The sequence below is a fragment of the Triticum urartu genome, chromosome 7A, assembly GCF_056163025.1.
Source record: "Triticum urartu cultivar PI428250 chromosome 7A, HENAU_Tu73, whole genome shotgun sequence".
Taxonomy (NCBI): Eukaryota; Viridiplantae; Streptophyta; class Magnoliopsida; order Poales; family Poaceae; genus Triticum; species Triticum urartu.
In genome coordinates, this window is record NC_141879.1 from 291470751 (window position 1) to 291481581 (window position 10831).

Here is a 10831-nt window from a genome sequence, read left to right on the forward strand (position 1 = left end):
TCTCAAGGAATTCTCTCTCACAGGCTTCGAGGTGGGTTGCTCTCAAACGACAAAAGTCGTACTATCAATCTGAGCAGCCAACCGTTTATGGTTGTAGGGGGTGGGCTATTCATAGCCACTTGGCAACCCGACCTGATTTGTTCGAAATGACCCTGGGTCACTAAGGAACTGACACGTGTCCCAACGGTCAGATTTCAAACTCACACGGCAACTTTACTTGGGCTATAAGCAAAGCTGACTTGTCCGACTCAGGACAAGATTCGCTCTCATTGTCTTCACTCGAAGACATATGTTTTTGGTTTAGGCATCACTTCAGTCATTCTGACTGGTTCTCTTGGACCCCACTTAACAGTACGGTGGTTCCTATGACTCAACACAAAAGAAAAAGAACTACGAAAGATCTAAGTCTTCGAGCTCCATAGGCTTCATATCGTGTCTTCTCTTGTCATAGTCTTCAATGTGAATATCTTCATATACCACCTTTGACTTCAATGTCTTCATACATTTTTAGGGGTCATCTCTGGTAGTAAAACCGAATCATGAGGGACTTCTACCTGTGTTATCCTGTAATTCTCACAAACACATTAGTCCCTCAACTAGGTTTGTCGTCAATACTCCAAAACCAACTAGGGGTGGCACTAGATGCACTTACAGCCTTGCCCAGTAGGCTTACTCATAGGAGACGTCCTCCGGGTGTTGTTGGTGCCACTCCGCCATGACCCGCTCGTCCTCATAGGTGATGAGGAGGCGGTTCTGCCGCTCAGCATGCTCCGCACGGTCTTGTGCCGTGCAAAGACGAGGTGGCGGGGCGACGTCCAGCGCCTGGTGCAGCGTGTGGACATCGTGGAAGTTCATCTGCTGGCGTGGCCTGCCTAGGCGCCACGCCGCCGCGTCGTATGTGCGGGCGGCCTCGTGCGTCATCTCGAAGGTGCCAAGGCCGAGCCGGAGTTGGCCGGATCGTATCTCCGAGTAGAACTCGCCGTTGGGGCGCTGGCGAACGCCGCGGTATCCCGACACTCCTCGGCGGCGCGGCGACATGGTGGCGGGGCGCTGGAGCGGTGGCGCGGGTGGCAGCGAAAGCAACCAAGGAAGTGATGGAGGGGCGTGTGGCAACGGAAGAGGAAGAGAAGCGTGTGCAATAGGCGTGTGGCGCGTGCCGCATTTTATAGGCGCGCCGGAAGCGGTGCAGCAAAAAAGCACGCGACCTGCCGTCTTTTCCCATGCGCGCGCAAACCGTTCCCGCGCGCGCGATTTTCCCGCCACCGCTGGAGCGCGCTGAAACGTCCCGCACGCCCAAAAGACTCGGTTTACCGCGCGCGCGCTTTTTACCGTGGCTGTTGGAGATGCTCTTAATATGTGAAAACCTCTCTTTCTTTATTACTTCCTATTAATTGCAACGATGACCAAAACTATGTTTGTCAACTCTCAACAACTTGTATTCATCATACTCTTTTGTATGTGAAGTCATTACTCTCCATAAGATCAATATGATCTGTTTATTTCTTTTTATTCCTTGTTTATTTCCTTAAGATCATAGCAAGATAACCAAGCCCTTGACTGAAGACTAATCTTTATTATATATAGCTCACGGACTTGATTACATAGATAAGGATCAACACAAAACTCAAAGCTAGATCATACTAAACTTTATTCTACTAGATCAAGATATAACCAAAAGGATCGAACTAAGAAAAACGGTAATGATAGAAGTGTGATGGTGATACGATACCGGGGCACTGCCCCAAGTTTGGTAGTTTCCAAGGGGAGTGCCCATACCCATGTTTTTATGTCTCTTTCTTCGGAGGTGGTGATGATGGAGTTGTTGATGATGTAGGCTTGTCGTCCATCTTCCATGGCATAGGCTCAGCATCATAGAAGGATGATTGAGTCTCCGGGATCCTCAAATCTGCAGCCAAACTCATCCTCTTGAATCTATATTCACACTCACAGTTTTGGTTTTGCAGGTCATAGATCTGGGCTTGGAGGTGCTCGATTTTCTCGTGAAGCTTGAGGATGGTCTCCCCAATATTCTTGGCATCGAGCTTGTGGTTGTTGGTGAACTCCGCGATCATCATGTGGTTGGCATCGAGTCCGCGTTCCACCATCCTCTGACACTTGAAAACTTGTTGCTCCATTGCTTCGAGTCTTGTCTCCACGCTTCCGGTCCTTCTTGGTCCCTCAACATCGCAGATGTGCAACACCCCCTCACACATCTCAATGGTTTGAGGGTGTTGCAGCACCTCCGCGAGGAAGGGGTTGATGACCTTCTCGAAAAACTTGTCCTTGGGGGCGCTTGAAGACATCATGGTGATCTAGATCTGTCAAAAAATAGCTCGAAACAAAAACACGAGATATTTATGTGGTACGGTGGTCAAAACCTTCGGGAGATTATATAATGAATTTTTACGGACCGAAAGAAGTATCGTGCAAGAAATCGAAGTCCGAAGGGCACACGAGGTGCCCACTTGGCAGGGGGCGTGCCCAGGGGGTAAGGTGCTCCCTCCACCCTCGTGGATGCCTCGTGTCCCTTTCGTACTACTTCTTATTTTCTTAAACATTCCAAAACGGAGAAAAATTGCCATTAGAACTGTTTTGGAGTCGGTTTACTTACCGTACCACATACCTATTCCTTTTCGGAGTCTGAAACATTCTCGAAAGTATCCCTTATGTACTCCTTCGGGGTTACGGTGTCAATAATATTGGTTTCAACATTTATGGGATTACCTGAGATATGATGTTTGATTCTTTAACCATTCACCACCCTCGGATTTGTTCCTTCGAAGTTGTTGATTTTTATGGCACCGGAACGATAGACCTCCTCGGTAACGTAAGGACCTTCCCATTTAGAGAGGAGTTTTCCTGCAAAAAATCTTAAACGAGAGTTGTATAACAAAACATAATCACCTACATTAAACTCACAGTTTTGTATCCTTTTGTCATGCCATCTTTTAATCTTTTCTTTAAACAGTTTGGCATTCTCATAAGCCTAGGTTCTCCACTCATCAAGTGAGCTAATGTCAAATAACCTCTTCTCACAGACAAGTTTGAAATCATATTTGAGCTCTTTAATGGCCCAATATGCCTTATGTTCTAGTTTGAGAGGTATGTGACATCCTTTTCCACAAACCATTTTATACGGAGACATACCCATAGGATTTTTATATGCTGTTCTATAGGCCCATAATGCATCATCGAGTTTCTTGGACCAATTCTTTCTAGATCTATTAATAGTCTTTTGCAAAATTAATTTAAGCTCTCTATTACCCAGTTCTACTTGACAACTAGACTGTGGGTGGTATGGAGATGCAATTCTATGATTAATAATTAGCAAGTATTTTACGGAAAGTGTCATGGAATTGTCACAGCAGATGTCCTAGCAAAAGGACTTAGTCGTAGGGCCATCACAAATAGGAAGCTTAAAGGGGTTAATCGGGACAAAGGACACGAGAGGTTCTATACTACTTCGGCCCCTTACGATGAAGGTAAAAGCCTACGTCTAGTTGTGTTGGTATTGCTGGGGTTTCGATCACCAAGAGGCTAGTTCGCCGGCTTGGTTATCGATCTCCTGTTTCTTGCCCTAAGCCGCCACCGGGTCATCCCCTTATATACACGGGTTGTCGCCTGGTGGCCTACAAAGTCCCGGTCGGCTCATAAATCGTGTCCGGCTCGGTGACTTCTTTTACATTCCTTTCCTTACAAGTCTTTCCTTACATACGGCGGTTTACAATATTGGGCCTTAAGCAGCCTCCAGGCCTTTAGGCCTCCTATAAGATTTAATAAACTATCGCCTTGAATGTCTACTGGGCTTCCTTTGTGACCCGCCATTGGGGCTGACCCGGCCCCTCCTGGGCGGGTCATAACTGATAGCTATATCCCCAACATTAGGCCCCAGGTTGACTTTGAACTTTGTTCTTTGTCAATCTTAAACACTTAAACAAAATCCATCTTCTTATCCTCGCAGAGGTTTTTGTAACCCACCATGACGTCATCTCTTGAAAACACGAAAAACTTTTATGACATCATCTCCCAACGGATCTTCATCTTTAATGCCTTCTGAGAATCGAGGCGCCCATTTAGTTAGATAACCATTATTCGGGTCTTCCTCGATTTTCGCGCCCGCCTGTTGGCTTATCCCCTTATAAATAGGCATGCCTCGGTCTTTTCTTATTCCTCTCTCTTCTTTGTCTTCTTCCTCTCGCAACTCCACTGCAGCTCGAGCCCCCCCGCCGTCGTAGAGCATCTCGTCGTTGTCGACTTTGGCCGCTGCATCAACTAGAATCAGTTCAGAGAACGGCGGCAATCTTCCGTGGAGGATCCATGGCCGTAAGTATTCACCCTCCATTCCTCAGATCCACATTTAGAGCTTCTAGGTTTTCGTGCATGTTCTTCGTAGTTCTTCGCAGTTCTTCCACTGCCGCCTCTTCTTGATCCAAAAAGAGATGTATGCTTATGCGGTAGTTGTTTTGTGCTTGCTCTTGACACTAGTAGACCCCTTTTCCTCAATCTAGTGCCTCATTAGGACTTACAAATTCATCTGCACTAAACTTTTAGGTCTAGAATTTTTTTCATTTTGAACAACCATTTGATCTGGAATAATACCAAGCAATTTGGGAAACTTGTTTGTCTCAACACTTAGCTGAATCTGCTTTCTCAAATATCTATAGTCATGGCGGCTTACTATGCCAGCTTACTTTTCCTTATATGACATTAGCCCTTATTTAAGCCGCCATTACTCCCTTGTATCATCATCATTTACTTTCACCATTATTATTCAATTGAACCAACATGTTGCCTTCCTTTCAGTTCATTTTTGAACATCATGCCGTCCAAAGCACCGACTGTCTACAACTGGGTTCCCTCAACTGTGACTGAGGAAAATTTGAAGGAGTTCTTCTCCATAGGATTTTTGCCAGCCAAAAATGTCATGTCTTATCGTGCACCTGACCCGGACGAAGAACGGCCCAATCCAAGGGATGGTGAAGTCATTGTCTTTTCTGACCACATGAACCGTGGCTTTTCACCGCCCGACTCAAAATTCTTCAGAGATGTCCTCCATTTTTTCAAACTCCACCCTCAAGATATCGGGCCTAATTCCATATCCAATATCTGCAACTTCCAAGTGCTCTGTGAGGTGTACCTTCAGGAAGAGCCGACCGTGGAACTCTTTAGAGAGTATTTTTATCTGAACCGGCAGAACGAGTGCACCAACGGCCTTAGCTTGGAGCTTGGAGGCATCTCTATTCAGCGTCGACAGGGCGCTGTCTTCCCCCTCATAGTCTTGCCGAGTCATCCAAAAGACTGGAATCAGACTTGGTTCTATTGTCAAGACACTTCACCAGCAAACGAGAAGCCACTGCCGGGTTATCGCGCCGAGTGTCTTGACTCCAAATTCGTGCCCCCTGACAAGCTTACTGCTGCCGAACGCAAGAAGTTGATCCCATCAATCAAAAGGATTAACGCCTTATTAGGGAACGGCTTAACCGGAGTTGACTTGACCCGCTGCTGGGTCTCATGGCGGGTTATTCCTCTAAGCCGTCGATCAAAACTGATGTGTGAATATGGTGGAGGCCCAAATGATTCTCTTCGTCATAGCTCCGTCCAATTACCCGAAGAAGATATTGTTGCAATGTCAACCCTTCTGGTAAATGGCAAATACGAAGACTGTAGTAAAGTCGGGTTAAACCCCTTCTGCACACTTAACCCGACGCCAGAGGTAAAGAACTTCTGACCTCCTTCTTTGTATTTTTCCCAGCCATGTTAAGTACCTACCTGATCTTTCATCTTTGTTTATTCATCTGCAGGCCAGATCTGATTTCTGGAAAGCCAAGTACGACCACGAAGCTGCCAAGAAGGCTAGAGCCGCTGCTATCAACACCAAGAAAACGACCCGGCGGTCCAAGAAGAAGAAAAGTACCGCTGAGGATCTGATGAAGCTTGATGATACTTCTGAGTCAGAGGTATCCCTTGAGTCCCTTGGCCAACTTTTTAATAATCTTATTAACACTAATCATTGCCAGGACGACACAGGGGCCAGTTAGGCCATGGAAGAAGAGGTAACTATTTCCTCCGACTCACCCCATTTGCCAAGACAGAAACTTCGAGTCGTAACCCGGAAAGTAAGGTTTTCACACCCTTTGGCTTATCTGGATCCTCATTTTATTTTGGAAAAGCAGCAACATGAGAGCCGCCGTCAGACCCGGAATGATGATGAACCGCCTGCTGTTCTTCAACAGACTCCTCAAAAATGCCAGAATAAGGTTTATTTCCTTGTCTTTGACTTTCTGTTAATGGATCTTCTCCCTTGCATTACTTACTTTGTTTTATCTTTGCAGGAGGTGTCACGCTCTTCTGGTGATTCGTCACAGACCCAATTTAGGGCCTTCAAGGCTGCCCCTGGGTAAGAAAGAACCCTCTTTCCTCCGTGTTTTTCAAATTGTATCTTTATACTAATAGTGTCATAACATTTCTTTTAGTGGTCAAGCTAAGTCCAAGAAGGCCAAGGTGACTAAACCAGCGGAAGACCCGCCAGTCCTGGCGCCTGAACCGTCCATGCCACCTTCTCCCCCTCCTACTGAAACTCCAGAAGACCCGGCCGCCAATGCCGAATTAAATCCTCCTGAGCCGTCAGCCGACAATACCACCGTTAACCCTTCTGCTACTGGACCATCCAGCTCGGTTAACCCGCCATCACCGTCTGCTCAAGACGTTCTGATCACTGGAAGCCGCTTCGTTGAGCCGGGGAATCCCACCGTGTTGGCTCGTCATACTGCGAAACAAGAGGCGCTGGAGAAACAAAAAGTGCATTTTGATATTTCACATTATGACCATTTGAATGCCAATGACATATTGTCCGGCTATCTCAGCCATGTGCACTCCAGCCGTGATGTAGAGATCGAAATGGTCAAGCAGTTGCAACTGAAGTATGAGGTATGTTCTTCCGGCTTACTTATATTCTACTAGCCCCCAAGTCTTCAGATGATGAGAAAACCGGAATGATCTGTAGACTTATGATATAGGCTAAGACTTTGCCTTTAAATTTTTCTGGAATCCAAAAATAGAACAAATCTTCACCTGTAGTCCCCAAGGGCCGGTTCATTTGACCATAAATGAACCGGTACTTTGAATTATCATAACTGTCTTGTGCTGAATCCAAAAAACATTGTAATCCGGCTTAACCTTGAGAAAATTGCTGAATAGCATACATTAGCCCCCAAGTGCCAAGTGTTGTTACTTTGTAAAGTACTTGGGACTTTAAAGTATGTTAAAATCATAAGAAATTGTTTTGGCATACATTAGCCCCCAATTGTCAAGTGGTTTTGCAGTGCAAAGTACTCGAGACTTGAATCTTGACTTTTGAACCTTAATTGACATCTTGACTCATCTGGGTATGTTTTGCAGAATGCTTTATCTGAACTGAGCTCGCAATTAACTGATGCGAAGACCCGGCTGGCGGATCAGGAGGCAGAAATCAAGTCTGCTGACTCCAAACTGCAATTAAATCTATCTGAGACGGAAAAATTAAAAACCAGCTTGACTGTAAGAAGAAAACCTGGGCTAAGGAAAAAATGCTGCTGACACAATGCGCCGAGAAAGCTGAAGCAGCCCTTGAAGAGGTGACGACAGAACTGACCGGATTAAAAGACCAGGTGTCTCAAATGGTGTCTGCCATCTTCAGTAAGTCATCTGTACTGACCTTTTTGACCTTCTTTCGACTTGGAATACAAACCGCTAGCCGACCCTTTGTTTAAAAACCATGTGCAGGCCCACGAAGCAAGAACCTGAGCCAAGACAACGTGACTAAACTGAAGGCGGTGTATACCTTAGTGGAGCAATTGTACATTGGCACACAACGGGCACTTGCCGCTATCTCTCCTGCCAATCAAGGACCCAACCGGCTCAGTGATGTTTTAAAGAAGCTGTCAATCTTACCCTCCAGGTTCCAAGAAGTCAAGCGCTCCTGTGCTAGAGCCGGGGCTTTAACTGCCCTAAGCCGCTCCAAGGCTTGGGTGCCAGATCTAGACCCGGCGGATGTAGCCAGAGGGTACCCCACGGTAAAGGAAGATGGGTCACTGTTTGAACATGATGACTTCGTTGCTTGCGTGAGGGAGGTGCGACCTCAGGCCACCATTCTTGGAGATGAAACAAATATCGACAAATACCAGCCGGGTTTTGACTTGGACAATAAGAAGATGGCAACTCCCTCCTACAAAGTGACCGACCTTATCCCGCCGGTTCGTCAACATACATTTGCTCCGGATATTGATCCAGCCGGCTTGATTGATGAAGAAGCAGAATTTACTGCTGTAGACGGTTTTGACTGGTCAAAACCTAACTTCCAATTAGCAGAAGGCGGTGAGCCAGCGAGGGAGGAGTGAAGACCATCTTCATGGGCTTTTAAAAGCCTTGTAATAGATTAGCTGTGAAAACACTGCATAATTTGCCTATGCTATCGCGCATAAGACACCGTGTGTGATTCTGTGTTTGCTGATGTCAATATAAGCATCATATTTATGGTTGTCCCTGCAATATTTCTGCTCTGTTCCTGTATCTTTGACCTCCGGACCACCGGTTTGTATGACCCGGGTGATGAGTTTGATAATCAAGTCTTTGCGAAAAGTCAATGCTTCTGAATACCTGATGATTATCAAGCCCTGGCGGCTTGTTGGCAAATAGTCAAGCCGGTGCAAAGACCATGATTGATTATGTTGAAATTGAGACAACAAAAAACCAATAAGACAAATAACAGGTGGTAAACAAAATTAGCCTTGTAACTAAAGGTTGGGGTTTTTCTGATTCGAATACGATCAGTAAACCGGACCAAAGGGGTTAAGCTAAGATTCGAATACGATCATATAGCTCCAGTGGCTTTGGCGTTGCGCCGATCAAGAGGGTACCCACAGCTATGTTCTCTTTGGTTCAAATACGACCTATGTTTGAACAGGAAGCCCCCAAATGACCTTGAGAGGTTTTTAATGACCCTGATTCGAATATGATCCAAGTCGGACCCAAAAGGGGTTAAGCTGTGATTCGAATACGATCAAGAAGCCCCCTAGTGAGTTTGGCTTTGAGCCGATCAAGAGGGTTATGACAACTATGTTCTCTTTAGTTCGAATACGACCTATGTTTGAACAGGAAGCCCCCAAGTGACCTTGATAGTTTACAGCTAGATTCGAATACGATCATTAGCCGGACCGAAAAAGGTTAGACTTGATTCAAATATGATCAGCTCCTTAATAGTCATTTGAAAATAGTAGTAAAAAATAGTAAAGATGCGTAATATTTGAAAAGAAAAGAGACCGATGGTACTTCTTTATTACTTATCATAGTATATACAACCTCAAAGTATGTACATAGTGAGAGCCGGTGGCTCAGGTGTCGTATGGCCGAAGTTGAGCAATGTTCCACGGCCGGCGGGTCTCCTCTTCTGACTTACGTGAGTCTTTGTGCTCTCGAACGTCAATGAGGTAATATGACCCATTGTTTAAGTTCTTGCTGACCACAAAGGGTCCTTCCCAAGGTGGGGATAGCTTGTGTGCATCTGACAGATCCTGGACGAGCCGGAGCACCAGGTCACCTTCTTGAAAAGTCCTGGACTTAACCCGGCGGCTGTGGTAACGACGTAGGTCCTGTTGATAAATTGCCGATCGAGCCGCTGCTAAGTCTCTTTCCTCATCTAACAAGTCAAGTGCATCCTGTCTGGCTTGTTCATTGTTAGCTTCAACATAAGCCGCCACACGGGGCGAGTCATGACGGATGTCACTAGGCAACACGGCTTCCGCTCCATAAACCATGAAGAAAGGTGTATAACCTGTAGACCTGTTAGGGGTGGTGTTGATACTCCACAACACCGAGGGTAACTCCTCTACCCAACAACCCGGCATTCGCTGCAAGGGAACCATAAGCCGGGGCTTGAGACCTTTTAAGATTTCCTGATTTGCTCTCTCAGCCTGACCATTGGATTGAGGATGAGCTACAGAAGAAACATCAAGCCGGATATGCTCGCGCTGACAGAACTCCTCCATAGCCCCTTGGGATAGATTAGTGCCATTGTCAGCGATAATGCTGTGTGGAAAACCAAAACTGAAGATCACCTTTTTCATGAACTAAACCGCTGTGGCCGCATCACACTTACTCACTGGTTCTGCCTCAACCCACTTTGTGAATTTGTCAACTGCCACTAAAAGATGTGTCTTTTTATCCTTAGACCTTTTGAAAGGTCCAACCATGTCAAGCCCCCAGACCGCAAACGGCCAAGTGATTGGAATCATTCGCAGCTCTTGAGCCGGCACATGTGCTCGTCGTGCGAATTTTTGACATCCATCACATCTACTGACCAGATCTTCTGCATCAGCGTGAGCCGTCAACTAGTAAAAACCATGACAAAAAGCTTTGGCCACCAGAGATTTTGACCCGGCGTGATGACCACAATCACCTTCATGGATCTCACGAAGTATTTCTTGGCCTTCTTCAGGGGAAACACACCGCTGAAACGCTCCAGAGACGCTGCGATGGTATAGTTCTCCGTCAGAAATCGTCATTGACTTAGACCGCCGGGTTATCTGTTGGGCCAGGGTCTCATCCACTGGCAGCTCACCCCGGGTCATGTAAGCCAAGAACGACACTATCCAATCTAGGATGACATGAAGAGCCGCCACCAACTGCGCCTCCGGGTCAGGAACGGCTAGATCTTCTTCTGTAGGTAACTTAACAGATGGGTTATGCAAAATATCCAGGAAGGTGTTAGGTGGCACCGGCTTACGTTGAGATCCCAACCGGCTTAAAGCATCAGCCGCTTCATTCTTCTTACGGTCAATGTGCTCCACCTGATAAC

General features: G+C 46.3%; 1 protein-coding gene across 1 annotated transcript; it reads right to left on the reverse strand.

The window, feature by feature from the left end:
• Window positions 1–669: 669 nt before the first annotated feature.
• On the reverse strand, window positions 670–1038 carry LOC147959348 (ethylene-responsive transcription factor ERF109-like). Its single transcript, XM_087532610.1, has one exon. It carries the CDS (start codon window positions 1036–1038, stop codon window positions 670–672), a length of 369 nt encoding a protein of 122 aa, XP_087388736.1.
• Between the last annotated feature and the right edge of the window lie 9793 nt (window positions 1039–10831).